Source organism: Magallana gigas, chromosome 3, assembly GCF_963853765.1.
Source record: "Magallana gigas chromosome 3, xbMagGiga1.1, whole genome shotgun sequence".
In the NCBI taxonomy this organism is placed as follows: Eukaryota; Metazoa; Mollusca; class Bivalvia; order Ostreida; family Ostreidae; genus Magallana; species Magallana gigas.
The window spans coordinates 14144753-14167418 of record NC_088855.1 but is presented as its reverse complement, the minus strand read 5'-3'; the positions used below and the strand labels follow the sequence as shown (position 1 = coordinate 14167418).

The following is a 22666-nucleotide window of genomic DNA, read 5'->3' as shown; positions in this document are numbered from 1 at the left end:
CTTGTTGATTTCAACCATTCAGGGTCAAAGAGGCACGTCCTGAATATTGTGAAGATTACAGATAGTCTTGTTTATCTTTTTCACCTGCTGATAGCTTCGGTGCAGGTAACTATTCGAAAACAAGACTTAAGTCTGTCAGCAGAATTCCATAGGTAATACAGTAGTAATCCTTCACACGCTTAAGGTAAGTTTTGTGCGTTTATGATATACTGTTTCTCTTAAATAACCAAGGAAAACCATTTATTCTCATCAAAACAAGCGGTCATTCATTGTGATTGTCAGCCGCTTCTACTAGTCAAAACGTCGGTAGAAGAATAGATCAATCTGTTTTCAAAATGTATTGTTACGTTCTTCGAAATCAAAATATGAGAGTGAATGTTCGCTATTTAGAAAGAGAATCGAATATCAACAAGCTCCATGTTTTGAGGAAAACCTAGTTAGATATGTATAAACACAGTTTATATCTTGGGTTTCAGCCTATATTCAGTTGTTTGCTAGTACACTTTGAAAGCTAGATATAAAGTGATTAAATACCCCCTTATATTAACCAGCTCTCGGTAAAGTCATATGTAAATAATTGATCTGTTTTATAGCGTCATTATTATAATCATTGACAATGGCAAGATAAATGGTTCCTAGAATCGATGGAATCGTTATCAACAAGCAAAATTTAAAAAATCACTGTTTATACTAAAATTTCAAATGCAGATGACGTCAAACCAGACGTTAGGTGCCGCTTTGGTCGGCGTTGGAAGAATGGGCCAGGTCCATCTGAAAAGCATGATAGACAGTGGTCGGCTCAGCATCCGGTGGTTGGTGGATATCCCAGCACAGCATGGACTGATGGCGGAACTGATAAAAAGGCACAGGCTGACAGGCGAAACTGAGATATCAGATATCGAGAGCAGCCAAAAGGTGCTATTGGATCCCAGGTGACTAGCCAGTGCGAGAAAGACCCTGATATAGCTGAATTCAAATAAAAAAAATATCATTCAACCTTTTTTCCTATTCCTAACGCTCATCTCCCAAGAGTCTTTTTATCTCCTTTAAATGTTTTAAATATGAAACTCAAGACTTCTTAAATATTGTAAAAACTTACCATTTTCATATTGTCAAAGATATTTTGATAATATATAACAAGTGAAAAGCTGTCAATGTGACAGCAAACCGGGTTTTCTTTTATGTGAACTGTATTCATAATCCATGTCAACCCATATCCAGTGAAATGGTGTACCCTATATGCAATATATTGCCAAAAAATGACTAAGTTCAAAAGCTGGTATTTTTTTCATAAATTATCGGAAATTAGAATCCTAGCAATGTGCATAGCTCTGATATATGTTCAATTGATCTGCAAAAGAACAACTTCCTACCTTGAAAACTGTAGGAGGATTTATCTGTACAATGAGGGTACCCTTTTGGCAGCCGCCCCCTCCCTCCCCCCCCCCCCCACCCGCCCGCCCTCCTGCCATTTTCACCATTTTAATAACCGGATTTTTCCTTCGGAAAACCCGGTTAAAAACAATATAAAAAAAGATTATTAATAAAAGCTTTTTTGGACACCATATTGTAAGTTTAAAGATGTATCTTATCATTATCCTTGACATATCAAAGATAACAAAATTGGAAAATGAATAAAGATAAAAAGCTAGGTTACGGTGACTTAGTGTTAAAGAAATGTGTGATAAACGGTTGTAAGGTACACCAACTATCAAATTTTGATGACCATACGATTAAGAATATAAAAAAATTGACAATATATAAATGTGAAATACAAAAAGGGAGGGCAATGGGGCCTTTATATATTAAGTATATGACCCTGTGAGGATGCTTTCATTGTTATATCACCTCTTCTTTTTCACTATTATGCTTTCATAACTGAAATTTCCTTCACTAAAGGAATGAAGGGGAAGTGGAACTGCAGAACAAGTCGAACATCACTTTTTTTTTTACAAAACAAGTTGAGCATTGTAGTTCTTAAGAAGAATTATTTTGAACAATTTTTCTTCACATTAAATTTTCTATGTTGAACTTTAAAATTATCTTGGGGGACCAGTATTGGCTCTAAGGTCACGGTTGGATTAATTTTAAAGAATCTAAATTATGATGATAGTTGCATGAAAATATCCCAAGTTGTAACAAATGTAATTCTTCGGAAAAACGTTTCAAACACTTTCTCTTAATATCTTTATGTTGAACTTTGAGCCGCTCTTTGGCTCCAGTATTGATACAGTGGTTACTATTTGAACAACTCAGAATCCACCCTCTCTGAGGATGCTTATACATATATTGTTATATCAAAAATTGTATAATTGTAACTTTAAAGGGGCATGGTCACGATTTTGGTCAAAAATTAATTTTTCTGATTTTAATGTTTACAATGCTTAAGTAAGGCATTTTTAATAGGCAATCAAAATTAGAGTGTTATTTGTTGAGTTTTAAGCGAGTTACAAAGCTAACAATTCTTTGCTATGTAAACAACGCTTTTGTTTACATTTTGAATGTTGAAGTGAAACTCCAGTTTAAGACCAAAAACGAATGTATTAAACGTTTTAACTGTTTATCTATGCTTCAAATGAATTAGAAGATACACAAAGCAGCTTGAAAAAGATTTTTTACTGGTATACTGAACCTATGTAAACAAAAACAGGGCCCGGGCCTTGTTTACATGACAAAAAATTGCGAGCTCTGTATCTTGCTTATAACTTTACGGCTGACTCTTAAATTTCATATGATCATTAGAAATGCATTCGTAAAGCATTTTATATAATAAAAACAAAAAACAGATAGAATTTGACCAAAATCGTGACCATGCCACTTTAACAAAACAGATTCCAAAATATGTCTTTCCTATGTTTCTATGTTCAAATTCAAAATTTTGGTGGTGTCCCAGTTTTTGTACTACAAAATAGCATTAATAGATACAATATGTAGCGTATGCATGTAGTATACGCTAACTGAGGATGATTATTCGTAATAATACAAATGTACTAGTATTTGAAAAGAAGATTTTTAACAATATTCCCAATATGATTCTATGCTGAAATTTGAACGCCTTTGGGGGTCCAGTATTGAGCCAGGGTCAATTTTAAAAAAAAAAAAAATAGAATCTAAACTATCAAAGGGTTCTTGATTATTGTTATTACAAATTGTAACACTTGTGCTCTTGAGAAGAATTTCGACATTCTTCCAATATATTTCGGTGAAAAACAATCTCTCTTGGAGTCATAGCACTGGCCCAAGAGTAACAAAAATATTCACTATCCATAAAAGCGTTGATGTAAATATTGGCATTTCTGATGCAATGGTTCTTGAGAAAAAGATTTTTTAACACATACATATTTTTGTTGTTTCGTTATTATATCCCCGTTGGAAAGAGTTTTGCCCTTCACTTTCACAATTTATAATCTTCTGTCCATAATGCTGATAAGAAGTCGGAAATAGCAAAAAAGTACTGACAGACGGAACAGTGACAACAGGTTATCAGAAGTGTTCATTTGAACCTTCGGTTTAGATGGTATATTATCTTTTGACTTTATTTGTTTTTCCTTATATGTTTTCATGAGTTTGTCAGCATGCTGTAATTATGTGTTATTAAACAAATTACAGGGTTGATGTCGTCATAATATGTACGCCTACTCCTTCCCACTATGACATCATCAAAAAGGCGCTAACTGCAGGTAAGTAATAATGAATGGATCATACTTAAAAACTGGAATTCCCATGCATTAACCAAATTGAAATTACATGTATTTTTATGGATATTGCAATGCAGGTAAACATATTCAAATTTTCATTTCTATTTTGTATAAACCTGTACAATATTAAATGGTTGTCTTTTATTTTGAAGGCAAACATGTGATGTGCGAGAAACCGCTGACTTTAACAGTCTCTGAAACAAAGGATTGTTATGAATTGGCAAAGAAACTGAAGAAAATACTTTTTTGTGCTTATAACCGGTATTCATCTTTGACTATTTTACACTAGAAATATGGCTCATAAACTCTTTTTGCTTCAACTGATCAACCATTTTCTCCTATAGTTCCAAAGAAATGCACTTGTTTTATGATAGTTAAAATTTTAAGGCCTATATGAGTGAAAGATTTCTAAACCAGAATAATAAATAAACAAGTTGCGTGATATGACCAAGATTGCAGATGTACTAGGGGTAAACTTTTCTCTTTCATCTTTCGAACATACTGATCTATAAAACACTTTCATTCATCTCAAATGAATAATTCTAAGTATCTGCTCATATACATGTATAGATAAACTATAAAAACCATTGTTTAAGTGAACGCTAACAAACTTCCAAATCAGCTACATATCATTTAATATGATTAGAGTTTACAAAATTGTCTTAGCCTAGCTGTCATTCATGTAGCTAACGTTTAAAACGTTGTTTTAATTGTTTGAGAATTTTCTCAGGCGGTTTGACAAACAGTTCAATACCCTGTATCAAAGATACAAGAGAGGCGACATCGGGGATCTTCGAATGGTCAAATTCACCAGCAGAGAGGACGGACCGGGCAAGGAATACCTCCAAAACAACAGAAGTATGTTACTTTATCTAGTTAGATAAATTACATATCATGCTGCATTCAACATCTGCCAGTTTCATCACTGATAATGTAGCAGTGAAAAACTTTGGCCGAAAAACAAGAAATGGTTTATCTTTTAAACTACGTTATAACACTTGGATCCATTTTCGCAGCACCTTAATCATAGACTGAATTTTTATTGTACATGTACATGTAGTTGAAAGAGCTTGGTATTGTATATGTGTAATGGGACACTAATCTTACATGTACAAATAGTGTGCGATATATATCTAATCAATTCCTAAATGAATCACTAATTTATATCTGATGTTTTACTATAAGTTATTCCTTTAAATCTGTGTTATTTTATGATACTTTTGATTTTTAGGGGTTTCAAAAAGCAAACACAACACACCCCCACACCCCCAAAAAAAAACACATTTTATAAACTCATTCTTTGTTTTGTTTCTCTGCAAGGTGGAATTTTCCTAGATATGGCAATTCACGACATCGACTATGTCTGCTGGTTAGTGGGAGAAAGACCCTCCTCTGTTTGTGCATTTGGCTCCATATCCTCTGACAATTCCGCGCTCTACAGAAGTGCTGATGATTTCGATTGTGTGACCGCCATTTTGAATTTTCCAAGTGGTGTAATGGCAAATATGGAAGATACCAGAGCCGCAAGGATTGGCTATGAACAGAAGGTTGAGGTAATAGTTAAGGAATTTTCGATAAAATGATTTCAAAGATTTAAAAGAACAAAGTAAATATCTTCTAATTAAGACCGAATGGGTTTTCAGAATGGTTCCCTTATGATACTGGTGATATCTGGTTCAAATAGAATGAGAAACTTAATAAATCAACGAAAACGGTTTCATAATATTTAAAATAATATATTCTCAACGATCTTGATTAGCCTTGTGTTCACTAAAACATGATCGAGTACAAAAAGGTGCTTTTACCGTTTGTGTACCTCTTTCCGACTTTTTGTAGGTTCTTGGTACCAAAGGTCTGATTCAGACACGGAATATGAAGGCCAGTGAGCTGTATTCAATTACCCAGAATTCCTGTCAGTCGGAAGCTCTGCTGAGATCATCTGAAGAACGTTATGTTGACAGTTTTCCGACAGAGCTAAATCATTTTATAAATTCCATAGAAGGTACATGTAATTCTTAATTTTTGTGCATAACAACATTGGATTTTAAATGAATACGCACGTTCAAGCATAGTCTGCCCCAAATCAAAGATCTGAAGTCTGGCTCGAATAATGATTTTGTAAGATGAAGTGATCAAATCTTTTTTTTTAGGTAAAGAAGAAAATCTTGTGTCTGCAGAGAGCTGTATAATAGCTATGGAGGTCTCAGAGGCCTTAAGTCAGTCTCTGAGAACTGGAAGCATCGTTAGGTTGTGAAAAGCCAGGATTTAAAAGAAGAACATTTTCTTGAAGCCTTAAGATTTTTAGTTGCGTTAAATTTACATCCCTTAATTTTTTCCATCTTTTTTTAGGATAATCGATTGTAAGCATTCTAAACTGCATTTAGATGCATTGTTTGGCTTAATTCATTTGTAGAAGCTATAATAAATATTTTTTACATTGTTCATTTAAGTCTCCTTCGCACTTTTAATGTTGACTTTCTGAGGATCATTTCTTGCTCGATCAAAACCAATGCTACTTTGAATTAGAAGCACGCGTGACTCCATGAACTTGCACTGGACTCAAACTTCCAGGACTCTGTAATTACATTGGTAACCTTCATACATTTTAAAAATCTGTTGTTCCTTATATGTTCCAATAGACAATAATAAAAATGTTCGTACATGAGTAACTTTTAATGGATATGAATATAAATAATTATTTACTTCATTTCTTCGTTGGTGCTTTTATAGGCTATGAAGGTAGCTAGCAAAATAATAACACGCTAAACCGGACTAAGTATTTTTCTTCAATGCTAACTACCTTTATACCTAGATGAAACACAATATAAAGCGTTTAATTGTTTACATGTAATGTTTGTTAATTTATTCATCATATGATCAAGTGACAAAGGTTTAGCTGCATTACCTAATAAAAATTATGTTTTACCCATATAAATGCTTACTCAATTTGGTTTGGGTTTTTTTTTGTTTTTGGGGGTTTTTTTTAGGGGGGGGGGGTGGCACGGCTATAAAAAGTTAAAACATTAGAGAAAATAACTCCTACAGTCATTTGTTTGACACATCACATATTTACAATGTCCTGTTTATATTGCTGATGTCAGCTTCAGGAAACCGATCTTTAACTCTGATTCAGCTTTTTCCCTAATTTGATATCATTGGACTAACTAAAGTTTTAAATAACATTTGCTGTCAAAAAGCCAATAGAGTGTTTACATATACATGTAAAATGAATAAAGGGTACGTTATCATGAATTCATACTTAACACAAAGCTATACACTGTTTACAACTAAGCACAAAAGAATTTATATCTAATGTTACACAAAACTATTGATTGTTCAAAAATGTGCACCTTTTTCCTGTCATAAGAAACAGTAAGTATAACAACTAATTATGTTGTGTATCAAAAGAGGAATTGATCAACTTAATTTCAAATCAACACGATTTTTCTCTACATACAAGTAAATAAGCAGATAAGTACATGTAATAATATCATAATGTAAACGACGTGTACTATAAACAAGTTGCTTCTTTAAAATTACTGGAGACTTTTTTAAAACAACGTTTATTTGTTTGCAGCTGTCAAATAGAAAAGAAATTCATCTTTATTGTGTTTCAACAAGCAGGATTTGTACGCAACACAATTTCATAGACATACGAAACACATAGTTATTGATCGCTTCGAATCTCTCTCTCTCTCTCTCTCTCTCTCTCTCTCTCTCTCTCTCTCTCTCTCTCTCTCTCGTTAAATTCACTTATGATAAATGTACTTAAAATATCTGTATTAGTCGACCTTCGCACCAAAGAATACAGAATTATCTATTATGAATGATGAAGTGAATGTTTCGGTTTTGGCTGAATAAGACAAATACTTATACAACTGACATATTTTGATCAAGTAACACTGCACGGAAACATCGGCCAAACCTATTTCTCTAACCTTGAATCAAAACAGGATCCAATGGAGGTTGGGCCAGCCTGCTACTCTTATATATATAAGGAGAATCCTACAAATAAAAAGTACTCCCCTAATCACTCAATATTGCAAAGATAAAGAGAACCCTATAAATAAAGGGCACTCCCTAGTCAGTTGCAACGATGAGATTTGCCTGTTTGGCCGTGTTGCTTGTGGCGACGAGGACTTCAGAGGGATGCTGTCCTCCCCCTCAGTTTGAAAGTAGGGCGGCGGGTAGAGGGTTGGAACTATCAGAGAATGGAGGCGATCCCTACAGTGTAAGTCACACAGATTTTTCCATCGTGTGCATTATGTTACTGACAAAAGCGCTGTTTGTTCACTGAAGCTGTTGAACCATTTTTTAAATGCAATTTAACACCAAGATAGTATCATTTTTTTTATTATGCCTTAAATCTTTCTGTCTAAAAAGCAAACGTCTGCAATTATAGAATGTTTTGGTGGAAACTATTTTTAACTATTAAGAAAAAAATATTTTTTCTTAATAGGGATATTCTCGTCTATACCACGATGAAAAGAAAGGTAAATACGTCAAGGATGTCAAAGTGGAATTTGAAAAGGCGGGAAAAGTGACGCTGTTTGTTCTCGAAGACTACGCTGGAGGGAGGAGGTACACGGTTCTGAATGGGAACTGCTCGGTTAAACCACTGACTGGAGATTTCAACAGAGAGCTGTGTGTCAAACAGTCTGACTACAAAGGTAGAGCCGTGCTGGGCCTTAACGACAACTTGCTTCCAATGGATTTGTATGCAGTGAATTACTCCAACCCTGACTATGATATATACGGCGAAGCTGTGGTTCTTCCCACCTCTGCAGGGCGTTGCATGGTGCAAACGGAAATGATCATCGCGAGAGTAAAGTCGAAACTGGTCGCTATGGAATCTGGGGTCGTTTTTAACACCACCACAAGTATATCAGATCCTTCTATATTCGATATCCCAAAGGAATGCAAAGGGAATCTACATCTAAAGAAAGGACCACCTTTCAACTTGAATCTTCATGCGATCAAAATCAGACTTTGATTTACCCTATTAGTACTGGTTTTATTTTAAATAAAACTTCAAAGCGTAATTTTTCTTGAAGTAGATATAAATACACATTTATAAAAATATTCATACAGGTTCTGTTATTGTAATGTCTGTTATGTTATTTGCAACAACAATATGTATACAACAAAACTGTTTTGTAAACTCACTGAATCAGTAAAAAAAAAACCCAATGCGTTTAATGAAAAGGTTATTTAGTTGCTTATTCGTTCTTCTTTTATGCTTGCTTCAGCAATTTATTGAATATGCATATCGAAATACATTGTATGTGGATTCAATGTCATTTGTTTTTCTGATTATTTTTGAATGTTCAGCCATTCAAAAACATTCTTCACATTAAAAAACAATATTAAAGTGTAAATTAAAAAATATATAGACGCTTAAACTGTAAATATTCAGAAAGAAGTTTAGTTTTACCCGATCATACAGATTGGTGTAGTTTAATACTTAATTATGCCTGCATGCTCCCGTTCGTACTATTATATGGAAAACTCGACTTTTTCATAAAGAATAAAACAGGTCATTTATTGAAAAATACAAAGCATAAAAAATGCACGAAACATAATGCCATGGTCAAAGTCACAACATATATAATACAAATAAAGAACATTTGATGTGATGTGACAAGTAGAAAATATTCATTTTTTTCCATAAATGACCATGGCTCATAAAAAAAAAAATATGCATACAAAAAGATTAAAAACATCACACAGTATCCTGAGATTGTGTCTGGTAAATAATTATTGAGCAAAGTTTTAGCCCCTTGGCAAGAATATACGTTATTTAACGAGAACAATTTTAATGCTATCTTATTCATCAAAATAAGTATGTCATGGAAGTATCGCACCATTTTGTTGCTCTCGTATTTAATGTTGTTTTGTAGTATCAAATAAAATATACATAGTCATGTTGTGTATATTTTATTTGATAACATGAAATATATCAGAAAGGACAGTAGTACCGAACGTGTAAGAACAAAACTTATATTCTGAGTGCGTCTATTTGGAAAAAATATAACATGTAATGTCTGCAAGCATTTGCAAAGGTATGGAACCGAGCGTACGTATATATATACTGAAACCATTGATTTGAAGCGCCAATTTATGAAACTTATATTATAGCTATTGCGCAAATTTATGGAACTAATGAATAGTATTGCGCAAATTTATGAAAAGTATAGTATAGTATAGTAAAGTAAAGTATAGTATAGTATAGTATAGTATAGTATAGTATAGTATAGTATAGTATAGTATAGTTTTGTATAGTATAGCATAGCATAGCATAGCATAGTGGCTTAATGGGGATTTTAAAAAGAGTCTTTGAGGAAGTAAAATGACGACGTCTGTTGTTAAATGTCTGAGGTGTTTTGGTATCGAAGTTTAAAATTTACAAAGTGCGGTATGCTAAAAGGTCTGTCCAAATTGAACTACAAGAACATGTATAGAACTGGAAAATGTTTTACTTTAAAGCTATTAAAAGAAAATAATCTAAAAAAACCAGAATAAATAAAATAACCCAAAGTTGAGGGTTTTTATACATGCACAATAGTTTAAGGTATTCCATCCATAACTATCATATTACATTTCTAATAGATTGTAAGTTTGATCACTAAAATCTTCGTGTGATTTTAAAGAGTTTATCAAATAATAAAGTTTCACCTTTGAAATCTTTCATAGAAAATTAATTTTGATAAATTTATCATATGTTGAAGTTCACATTGAAGTCTATGGGAAATATGCATTTTTAAATATTTTCTTTAATACAATTTATTTACTCACATTTCTCTTAGTAAAAAGTTGCAAAAGCTTTCTCCGTCTTCGAATATGCTAAAATACTTTGCCATACATCTTTTCAAAAAAATGATTTTTTAAAAATTTTCCTTAAGGGCAGACAACTCTTTAAAACAGTATTAAGTGCAAAAAGTTCATTTAATTGACTACATACATACACCCAAGTTTGGTTTATGTCAGCCTCATATTAGCTTTAAAATATGTATTTGATGTACAGAATTGTAGCATAGATCAATCAAAATTGTTCAACTTAGTAATGGATGGACTACCTTAAATTATAGTCTAACGAGTTTACTTTTCCTCTGTCTGTGATTTTTAATCCATTTTTTCTGAAAACCAGAAAGCTATACACGCTATAATTTGCGTGAATTTTAAATGACGCGGAAAATGTGTTTTATTGCTTATAAAAGTTACCTTCATGCTGATTTTATAAATCTCAATTCGATGACATAACACAAATATCAAATTTTAAACATATTTATTTTCCTGCCAGGAAAGTAATGCCTCCTCATGAATATCAGTCTATCACGGTATATCGACAGCTAATTTTAAACTTTCATATACAAAAATTTGCGAAGGGACAAAATCCTCATAATTGATATAGATACATGTATGTAAAACATTAAAAAAAAAAACATTCTAAAAAAAGCAAAAAATAACAGTCACCTGATTTCCCGCGGACATGCACTCTTCCTTCATCAATATTCGTGAAAGGACATAACTTTTCCTGGCAGGAAAATAAACGATTAAAATTATATATCTTTGTAACGAGATGTTAGTAGTTCACCATTGTAATTTACAGAATAAAAAAGGGAACTTTTTAAGTAAATAAACACATGCGTTGAAAGAAAGCAATTGAAATGTTTAAAATAGATATTGACTAGATTGTTACTAAATCTACTGATTTCATAGAAAGGTAAATATGCAGGCTAAAACAAAATCCTTCTCCATCAGAGCTGCATAAAAGCTATATGTAGGTTTCGGAGACCTTAAGACTGTCTCTAGCCACTGAAAGCATGGTTAAAGCAAATAAAGCAACTCTAAAGACCAATAAAGTTTAGTTATAGACATATTAATATTGTTGTAAACCTGGGGCGTGTGCAGCAGAGTGGGTGCTAATAATTCCCTACATCTGTAACAAAAGTTTGACTAGCTCTCGTGGGCACCCACTCTACTGAACGCGCCTCTGCAATTTTGAACTGCAATCATTCTGTTGGTATATTGATCATGCAATGTACTAAGAACGGTAGATTACGATTAAGGGGCACAGTAATCATACGCCTTTTTTCTTTTTATATATGTAAAGTTTTGCAAAGTTTTGTAAAACCTAATAATATTAATAAACACCTTTTGTTCATTGTCATTTATTGCATCGATCAATAAATGACCATTTCTTTTCTCTACAGAGGAGTTAAATTTTATATCGATGGTGGTTGGTAAGGCAAGCAGACATTAAATAAAATTAATAAACTCCCTCTGTCCTTTGTTGGTCATCACAAACCTATACTGTTGTCAATATCTTGCTTATCTAAGCCTCCGGAAACTAATCCCAATCTTATGTTAAAATTGCTGATTCAGCTTTCAATTTAATTTCCATGCGATAAATTTTATGACAAACTTTCATTTGTCCTTAAACTATACATTAAATGAATAAAGGATACGTTATAATGAAGGTATAATTATTTCCCCCATACAATAACTATCTGTTTACATACGTGCACCTTTTCCTGTCATCAAGAATTCATCCAATAATGACTGCCTGTTGATTGTAATGTTTACAAAATGGCTAATGAACAAAAGAGATGGGAGATTTGCGGAAGATAAAAGACAATATGTAACGTGTAACGTGGGTACTGTGGGTTCAAACCACGGATATTAATTATCCTTAAACGTTACCTAAGTTTCTAAATGATTGGAACCAAATGACTATTAAACAATACTAATCAAATTAAATCGAATACAATGATCATTTCTAACTGTTTTAAATTAAAATTTTCCTCAAACTATCCTTAAACTAAAAATGGCTTTAGAATTGTGCAGCTTTAGACTTAATAATCTTATTTCCTTAAACATTTTGTACAAATATTTGATACCGAAAAATTCCTCGAAAATTTTACTACTGATATTTAATCTGACATTCTTTTAAACACCACCACTAGCAGTGGAATTAAAGAAGTGTACTTTGTTTGCAAGTCAAAATGGAGAATCTTGATCTGAGACGACGGTTAGCGTGTTTATGAGAAAGTCTGAGGGAAGTAAAGCAACGACATCAGTAGTAAAATGTTCCAAGATGTTCATGGTTTCAATAATTTCACACAGATAAGTTAATCAGTTCAAAAGTAGCAACTGTTCCTCCCAGGTCGTCCATCCGAACATTTTCAGACTGGTGACCACAGACCTGCAGCTAAGGTAAATAAATGTTACCTGCACAGTTTGAATGTGTCAAAACTTTCCAACAATGCTTATCCTTTAAATTTCAATTATAGCTATTTTCCTTTCAGATTTTACGATATTTGATGCAATAAATATGTAGGGAAAAGGTTAGAGTAAGTCTGTGTAGTATGATTTGAGATAGTGAGGAATTTTTCTTGTCTCATTAAATGGTCAAGAAACAACAACAAAGATTACCTTTTTTCTCATCATAAAACATTAGTAGTAGCATGTATTAGATACTACAAACAAATACATTTTTTTAAAAGGCCAAGTTTCGTAAATCGGATGTCAATTTGAGAAATTTCTGAAGGACGTTGCACGATACAAGCAGAAATAGTCAACACGAAACTGCATGGTCGTTGTGGAGACTACCGTCGTATTAAATAACCCCACAAGTATCTCGGATCTGACAATATTTGATATCCCAAGGAATGTAATTACTAAATGGAACATACAACTGAGGAAAGAAACGCCTTTCAACCTGAATCTTCATGTGACCAAAAAAAACTTTGATTTACTCTATTCATCCTCTGAGTTTTAAAACAAAGTTTATATGCGTTATCTTTCTTGAAGTAGACACATGTACATAGCTATGTATTTAAATAATAGAGACTGCCATTGTAACTTCAATGATAAAACTTGCAACATAGAAATATTGATTTGTAGACTAGAATCTTCCGTTCTGTGTTTTTTTTTTATAAAAACTTTATTCATCGTTCTTTGCGATATATGGTTGATATGAATGTAAAAAAAAAGCGCGTTTAATGCCGTTAATATTTCTACTTTTTACTTTGAATTCTACTTCTAAGACTTTAATAATTTGTCTTACTGATAAATATGTTTAATTTTTATTCAATAAAAAAGAAAAAGCTTGACGTATTCCAGTGTGTAAAAAGTTATGTATTCTTGTCAATTGAACAAAACATTCAAATCTAAAAATGAATTTGTTGCATAAATGGAACTTACTTTTATAAGTTTAATCATTGTCGCAGTAGTTTGAATACATTTCTGCTGCTATGCTATCGTAAGGCGTGTGCTTTACAAAAAATTATATTATTTAGTATCATTTTGCTTTTCACAAGGTAAGCATGAAACACTTAAAATAAAAATAAAAATGGATAGCCAAAAAACCCTATTCACTTTTATGTATGGTTGTGATGAAGCTATTAGTAAGCCGATCACGACAGCGTCCTTGAAATCAATATTAGATCTCATATATTTATGGAAATTTGCGTCGTAATAACATATTTTTATGATTATCGAATCATAAATTTTATTTATTGCAAGTTTACATTTATAATGTTGTAAAAATAAGTTAAATCGTCCAAACCTGAATGCAGGTAGCATGCAGTACTTTCTCATTATCAAATATGCGTATATTTTTATGGTGAAGTTTTCATATGAAGGTGTTGTGATTAGTCAGGAAGGATAGCAAATCTGGTTTATATGAATACTACCCAACTTACAAGAACTTTTGTCGTATTTGACTTGTATTGATAATCTATAACTTGTAATGATGGCAAATCCTTATGGTGATTTGAGGGAGAAAACTGAACTAGTTACACTAGCTTAAGTTCACACTGAATAAAAACTTCAAAAGGAAACACAAGTTCAATGAGTCAAAGGTACAAATTTTCGTAATATCAAAAATATAAACCTATTAAATAATGTGTTATTAGGCAGGGGGTATATTGTTTTTAATAATGAGAAAAATATATAAAGTAAGATGTGTATATGAACAAGCTGAATTAACATAAAACTATTGCAAATGGATTTTAACCCTCTCCCCACCAATGAAATTGAGTACCGGTGCTATTCTTGATAGATAAAACGAACAAAGAATACAACTGATTTCTGGTTTTTCATATTTTATTGCATATTTAAACAATGTGCACTGGGTACAAGTTCCATAATTTATTAAACCCTTTTCTTACAAAATTATTGACAAACACATTATAAAGCATAATAAAAGATCACATATTTAAACAGATGCAATATCATGAGATCACATACTTAAACAAATGCAATAAAAATTACCTACATTTATACTAGGGTTATTCATTACATTACATTATATTATAAATATAAAGATACAAAGTATAGTTCATCAAGACAAATTTTTCATTTTTTAATGAAAAGGTGAACCATACAAAACAGGCTTTCATTCACACTGTTACTAAGTACATGTATGGCACTATCTTAGAGCAACATTATTGAACAGCCATCTCTGGTTCGGGCATCCCTAGTAAAAGGGAAGAAGTAATAGTAAGTTTCGTCTGCCTTTGTGCAAAAAGGACTATCAATGATATCGAAACAACTAGCATAACTCAGTAGATGCAGTCGTAAGGAATTTAGTATGAATTACATCGTAGAACCGATATATATATAGGCGGTGAAAAGGATACAAAAGACGCTAAACGAACAACTAATTGTTTTTTTTAGATAATAAAATACGAAAGAGACCAGCTTTAAACAATATCAAGAGATTCGTTTCCATATCAACAGACACCGATGCAAACCAAAAGACTTTCATTGAATTGACGCCAGATGACGTGTAAAAAGGATGTTGATTTTGTTTAAACCTGGTCTGTTTCGTATTCACATATATTTTAAAAAATTAGGTGTTTCTTTTGCGTTAACGTTTTTTTTTATCCTTTCCGTAGCCCATGCATATTTCCAAAGAGAAAAAATAGTAAAGATTTTTCATTTGCATTTAAAGTATCTTTAAATGATTCGAAGTGATTAAATTAATAAAAGATGAGAGTTAATTAGCCTCCCTGGTTTGCACATATAGAGGGAGTTTCGTTCCCAATTGACTGTTGGGACTAGAAAATATTTGAATACATGTACATATACTTGCAATGGACATTTTGGTAAAGAATAGTTATGAAAAATTCTCCTCGTGAAATAAGACATATTACTTCGTTCATCTGAAAAACAATTCTTACTGTAAAAAGATATGATATTTTTATCTACCTGAACATTGTTAAGTGAAGCGTTTTTAACGTCTTGCACTTTAATGACTGTTTCTAAATAGACCGTGTCTCCGAAAGCAAATATTTCTGGTTTCTGAAATCAACATCAAATTTTCGTTTATCTTATTAAAACCAAAGAATATGTCTTCATTATTTTCTTTGCACACAGATTTTGAAATAAGCCAACACCTGATCACAAGAAGTTCATAGATTGACTAGATGAAAGGTGACATGTTTGATTTGCAGTATATAGTCAAAGCTAAGGTCCCCGTTTTTGTTTTATTTTTGGCTATAGGAATTGATAATATTTATGCACCAAACATGTTTGGTTCCTATAAATCTGAGTTATCCAAACTAAAATGTGTTAAACATAGAAAAATCACCGGTGATTTCTATTCGTCAATTAAAAGCTATGGGCCGTCAAAGTAAACTATATCTCCTTTCCAGTAACCCACCTACATCACACGGCCAGCTAAATCAAATTAATTTTTATATTTATCTAGATCCACAAGGAATGAGCTTACCTTAAGTTCTAAATTATAAACAAAACAGTTGTGGCAATTATGACTGTTTCACAAACCTTTGCATTGTTTAAACAAATCTTTAATTATGACTTTCTGTCTAATTTTCTGTACAATGACAAATACTGTGGGTTGACCTCTGTTCCCCTAATAAACTCTGTAGTTTTATCAAAATGTACAAATATAGGAACATGGCAGCAGCAGCTCCACTGGCATCGGTTTAGTGAACATACTAGTATACTGACTTGTTATTTCTCGTAAACGTTTCATAAATAGATATAAAGTACATGTATATGTATACCTTTTGACCATTTTCTAATGCTTGTAACACCAAACTACCTTTTAATTTAACAGATATATTATACTTTAAAATTTTCATTCATATCTTATGTTATAGGCTATAGGCGTCTTGGATGATTGGTTTTTTTTTTTTGGGGGGGGGGGGGGGGTGGGGTTGTGGGTTGTTTATTTGTTAGGGCGTATTGCGTACTTTTCATTATAAATTACAGCAAACTACATTGAAGCGTTTAATAGGGTCAAACTCCAGAAAAGTTTCTACGTAATGTTTTGACTGACCTTTGTCCAATCAGATCGTAGCTGGGCGGAGTTAAGCCATTGTCGCTCGTGACTCGCTCGTGAGAGAGAGAGAGAGAGAGAGAGAGAGAGAGAGCGAGAAAGTGAATCGAGCTGAGTAAATTATAAGTGGTGCCGATGAAGAAATTATCATTAGTAATAAACTTGCAAACAAATTAATTAAGGTCTGAATATAAAATTATATGTATATCCTATATTGGTATAACTTTAAAGCGTTTTAAAGAACGATTTTGAAAATTTCTTTGGCCGCGCGCCGTCGACAACATGTACATGTATAAGAATGACGTATTAAACCAACTAAATTTCCTAGCATGGAGTCCGAGAATACGGGCATTAAATATTTTGAAATGCGAATAATCACATATGAATTTAGATGTAGTGAAAAGGAAAGGCGACGGAGGTGGATGCTTAGTGGAAAAATAAAACAATTGCGGACAAATTCATCCTTAGGTAAAGAATGTTTCACACTGAGTAACCATGAAGAAAGTTTTTATACAAAGTAAATGTTTAATTCTAGGAAGATTCAGCAAACTTTGATTTGAATATTAATGGTAACACTTGCAATAAAAACAGTTTCTTAAATATTCGTACAGTCTTTGATGTTTGACATTACGTACCTCATCACATTATCTATACATAGACATCGCTGTTTCCCGAATTCAAAAACCCTTCAAAGTTTCATGAATTAAATAGATACACTACTGTAGACCTTGATTGGTCACTTTATAGAACTATTTTTGAACTTATCTGCCTCATCTAGGCTATAATATACTCCATTAACCAGTCAACTAACTCTCTCTCTCTCTCTCTCTCTCTCTCTCTCTCTCTCTCTCTCTCATTCATTCAATTCACGAGCGATAATGTCTCAACTCCGCCCAGCTACGATCTGATTGGACAAAGGTCAGTCAAAATATTACGTAGAGACTTTTCTGGAGTTTGACCCTATTAAACGCTTCAATGTAGTTTGCTGTATGTTATTAATTTTTGTTTATTGATTCGTTTCCATTTTGAAAAGAGTTTTATTACCCAAACATAATTTTTTTGGTTAGTTTTGAATATTATTGACGTACTTGTTATCGGGTAAATAAAAATGAATAACAGCTCAACTTTTTACAAGTGTTTAAGTGCAAACAAACAGATAATCGCTGATGACACCGCATCAACAATTTTGTATTCCTTTCATTTTGGAAAAAAAGCGAACACTAAGAAACTAAAAATGTGACTTTCCATTGATATTTGTATCTATTATGAGTAAAATGAGCTATAACATGATAAAATTTGTATAACTATATTGAAGTTGAAAATGTCGTTCAGCTTGAAAAAGTCCACCGACCAACTCCTTTCGAGAAAAGAAATCGATTTTTATGTCCCCATTTTCTCATTTCTTTCAGTAAGTTGATTAATCAATCTCGATAAAATTGTGGTTATTTAGACTTGAATAACTCTATCGTATTTATAAACGTATGCTTAGTTCCATCGGGCACCAACATTTTCAATCACTTCCAACATTGCTTTGTAACGCTTTGCTACCCCAATCTCAGTAAAAATGCATACATTTCTTGAGCTATTTGAATATTGTACTTATTTCACTGTAGCCCATCCGGTCCACCTCCCACATTTTCTGGACAAAGTTTTTTATTAAAAGTCAATCATAATCTCTGATTTAGATTATGACATGAGAAAAATTGTAGACTGACGACTTCATGCACCACAATATGTTCTCAAGGTGAAAAGCCAATATAACCTCACTTTTTATAATGCATAAAAAGAAGAGTCATTTGATTTGGTTAACATGTTCTTCAAAAGTTAGACGTAGAATAAAGTTGGGTACAATGTTTGTTAATGGTGTTATGCAAATCTTATAAAAGTCTATTGAATTTTCCACACATTCAATTCAATATTAGATTAACGTTTCAAGAAAATTGTAGTTCTAATGATTTAAATTTTCTCAACATGGGAATTCAAAATCATACCTTTTTTAAATAAAGAAGACAAGAATTTCAGATTTGTCCAGTATTATTTCTTATGAAGAGTTAGCACTAGATAGAACTTAGCTTTGTGTCTTCATCTCTAAAGATAAAATCGGCAAAATAGGAAAAATAAACTTGTTTTGTCCAGATTCAAAATTTTGATAAACATTATCAAAAGTTTTAAAAATTCAGTAAACCATGAAATGAATGCAAACAACGTCATGAAATTCGATACAATCATGAGTGATGCATTTGCACCGTGTACCTACAGAACATATAAATATGACGGATAAATGATGCGTTCGTTCAGTTTTCAGTAGAAAACAATGCAGAGATTGGCTTGTTTGTTTGTACTCTTCGCGGCGGTCGTGGGCCAGGAGAACACTTGTTGCCCCCCTCCCCAGTGGGAAGCCTCCATCAGAGCCAAAGGAGTCGCCTTCAATCCACTGTTACAGACCTATGAGGTATGTTCCTACTGACCAGTGTATTTTAAATCTTTGTAATTTTAGTAATATAGTGTAAGTAGCGACAGCGTTGCCTGCCTGTTCTAACTGGGAATGCTTAAAGTGAAAGGTGGAACAAAAAAGAGAGAAAGATATGGAATGATTGATTATTACAATTTATACTTTAACGAATTTTTCAAACATCTGCAATTACTTTTTTACTTTTGAAATGACACCCTTGAAGAATTTTTTTTTGGTTTGGTGAGTTATTTTGGTACGAGGTGGTTAAAAGAAAAGTTGGGTAATATTTGTTCAAATTCCAAGTACTTAAGTTTTTGTTTTGAATTTTTCTGAGTGACAGTAAGCAATATATAGATATGAAAGCTAATTGTATTTTGTAAACTCTTTTTTTTACTCTGAATGTTTCTGCTTTGTTTAATTTTTAAATGATGAACTAAAACACAAAGAAGAATCGTAAATAGTCATTTGGTAACAAAAAGACAATAAACTTTATCATATCTACAAAAATATATACAACATGTAAAATGATACAAAACATGTGCTTAATACTTTAACAATTTTTTAAAAATATGTCCCTGAAAATCAGTGCCTACACTATTGTTAGATTTGATAAATCTCGTTAAAAAATAAAATACATTCAAAATTTGTATTCAAATGAAAGGTTACATTTACAACGTGTAGTTGACAATGTTATAAAAAAAACCATAACAACAATTACCTGAATATGTCTCTAATCAACATTCCAATTTGTTTTTAACCAGACTACCCAAAAAGTCTATCTCGATGAGATCAATGGAAAATTCGTCCATACCGTAGATGCAGACTTTGAACAGACAGGGAAATATCAATATACAGTCTTCGAGGATTACAGGAAAGCCAAACGTTATTTGTTGGTCAACGGACATTGTACAATATCCGACCTGACCGAAGAATTTAATCGGGAATGGTGCGTATCCCCCGCAAATTTTCTCAGAAACGAGACCTTTGGAATCGGCGACCAATCGTTCGTTTTGCAGTACTTCAAAGTAGAACGCGATCTAACAACTTACAACTTGAACGGACACTCATTGGTCACTCGTCTCTCTGACAACCGCTGCGTCATACACCAGGAAATGATTGACCTATTCTCGAAAGCGGATCCGCCCACGCGCAGCATCCGGGTATCTTTTGTCGTTCACGACATAAAGGACACTATCAGCGACAACTCCGTTTTCGACATTCCCAAGGCCTGTCGGGGTGCCCAAGGACAAAAAAATCGACAGAAAAGGTCGACAGAAGATTGTGACGAAGTTTGTGAGGTAGAAAAAGCCGTGGGTACCATTGTGTACCCTTAACTTTGTATCGTCTTCTTTTGTGCTGTTAATCGTTAAGGACATAGTACATCTAAATTATTTTGGATCGTGTCCTTTCTTTTGTATACAAGCTCTCTTAGAAAGTACATACGTATTATTTTTTTCTATTTTTATTCTAATATTCAAAAGAGGGATGTTAAGAGTCAATTATAAGATTTTTTTTCAATATTCCGCCTTTCTGTATGCTTTTTATTTTCTTCATTAGAAGCATTCCTGCATTGTATCAGACTCGATCTGTGTTTCATTTTATTAAAGTTGTTTATTTACACTTATGTTTAATACAATATGATTCAGTAAACTATCCTAATAAAAAAAACTAGAAACATATCTTTAAAATGAAACAAGCGTGTGTTCTATTGTGGTCTGGGTTTAACGTGTTATCTATACTTATAAATAAACCACTATTGTCAAGGTGTCCCTGGACACGCATATGTTGGTAACTAAAAATTGTAAATAAGTTGAAGACCCGTTTGTGTCTATCTTCAGTTAAAAATATATGCAACAGATAGTTCAGATATTCTGACTTATATTTGCCATCTTTTTGCTATTTAACCCAACCTTCTTTCTCCTATACACCCGCTTGACCCCCCCCCCCCCCCACCCCCCATTCACATGCACACACACAAAGAAAGACACACCAATAAAATAAAATGCATTAAAGAATGCAAAAATGTTTCCTAGATTATCTTAGATTCATCTTTTGTCAAAAAGTAGCTACTTTAATATAATAAGTGTATTATCAGAATACAAACAGCCGATTTTGTATGCAGACTGAAAGAAATTCTAACTTGTTAGAATTTGTTCGGACTAACACCTTTGCGTTGTTGCTAACCAAGTTCAATACGTAAAATTCATTCCCCTTGTGCGTGGTTGCATGAGAAGTTTGTCTCTTAGTTCATTCAAGTGTTCAATGCAAAAAAATATGTGGTCGGATATGACCTTAGATACTAGTATGATCTTTGATTATTATATTATAGCAGTTTACTGAAACAGGTTGAACTGACACGTCATATCACTCGTGAAAATTCATTATAACTTGCAATGTTTAATGTGATCAAAAAGGTAGAATAGAGTCATGTGGATGCCGGACCATAGCTTGAAACGACGATCATATGACCCTATCCATCGAAACTTCTCGGGCTTTTCCGGCATGACAACCCCCGGCCCCTTTTTAAAAAAAACTTGATATAAATTCAATGCATTTTAAGATCTTTTGAGATGTGAGCTATAAAATTCTAACATCCAAACCTGCCGGAAAGGCCTGAGAAGTTGCGATTGATTACCTTATATGTAGCAGTACTTTTAGTACTTTGATTTTGTTAATGAAAAGTAAGCAAATGAATAAAATGAATAAAATGCAGTCGTGAATACAAAAAGAATACAATCATTGTGTACGGATATTCTATTTTTGGGCATGCAATTCTGAATTATGAAAAAATGTCTTGAATTTATTTGAAGTTTTTTGTTTCGAAACTAAATTGATATCGTTTAAGGAATTTAATGATTAGTGCTTGTACACCAAGTTAAATGATATAGAAATTTCATCAAACTACCAAATTCTACTCAATCACATACTAATTTCTTTATTTCCCATTCATTCATTTGTTCAACTATTTAGACGATTATATAGCACTCTAATTTTACAAAAATGAGCAAACCATAATCCTAGGTTTGCCGACTGTTAAATTATGTTTAACTCATTTTTGTGAATTTGGCGTGCCATATGATTAACGCCTCTTTTAAAGTGCATGTATATGCATCGTCAAGTGATATATTACAACTTATTTTAGTACGCAAAAAAGATCTCAATTCAAAATCATGTTGGCGTTAAGTAAACACACGTATACTGATA

The 22666-nt window shown here is 32.7% G+C and overlaps 2 protein-coding genes and 1 long non-coding RNA gene across 3 annotated transcripts; all 3 read left to right on the top strand.

Annotated features, from left to right (window-relative positions):
- Positions 1–6649, top strand: LOC105326486 (myo-inositol 2-dehydrogenase). Its single transcript, XM_066078601.1, has 8 exons — positions 1–184; positions 709–932; positions 3610–3680; positions 3851–3959; positions 4429–4556; positions 5019–5251; positions 5535–5700; positions 5849–6649. Exons 2-8 carry the CDS (start codon positions 709–711, stop codon positions 5950–5952), a joined length of 1035 nt encoding a protein of 344 aa, XP_065934673.1. The 5' UTR covers positions 1–184; the 3' UTR covers positions 5953–6649.
- A 1067-nt stretch (positions 6650–7716) lies between these two features.
- On the top strand, positions 7717–8908 carry LOC105326485 (uncharacterized). The gene is made up of 2 exons (XM_011426552.4): positions 7717–7929; positions 8158–8908. Exons 1-2 carry the CDS (start codon positions 7795–7797, stop codon positions 8689–8691), a joined length of 669 nt encoding a protein of 222 aa, XP_011424854.3. The 5' UTR covers positions 7717–7794; the 3' UTR covers positions 8692–8908.
- Positions 8909–19316: 10408 nt separating this feature from the next.
- On the top strand, positions 19317–20837 carry LOC105326484 (uncharacterized). Its single transcript, XR_010711832.1, has 2 exons — positions 19317–19462; positions 20224–20837. It is a non-coding gene; the product is annotated as an uncharacterized lncRNA (long non-coding RNA).
- The last annotated feature ends 1829 nt before the right edge of the window (positions 20838–22666 follow it).

Excerpts from the sequence above, each read along its gene's own strand:
- LOC105326486 (XM_066078601.1), top strand. The coding sequence starts at position 709 with ATGACGTCAAACCAGACGTTAGGTGCCGCTTTGGTCGGCGTTGGAAGA. Across the intron at positions 4,557-5,018 it reads ATACCTCCAAAACAACAGAA|GTGGAATTTTCCTAGATATG; the intron begins GTATGTTACTTT and ends TTTCTCTGCAAG. Across the intron at positions 5,701-5,848 it reads TTTTATAAATTCCATAGAAG|GTAAAGAAGAAAATCTTGTG; the intron begins GTACATGTAATT and ends CTTTTTTTTTAG.
- LOC105326485 (XM_011426552.4), top strand. The coding sequence starts at position 7,795 with ATGAGATTTGCCTGTTTGGCCGTGTTGCTTGTGGCGACGAGGACTTCA. Across the intron at positions 7,930-8,157 it reads ATGGAGGCGATCCCTACAGT|GGATATTCTCGTCTATACCA; the intron begins GTAAGTCACACA and ends TTTTCTTAATAG.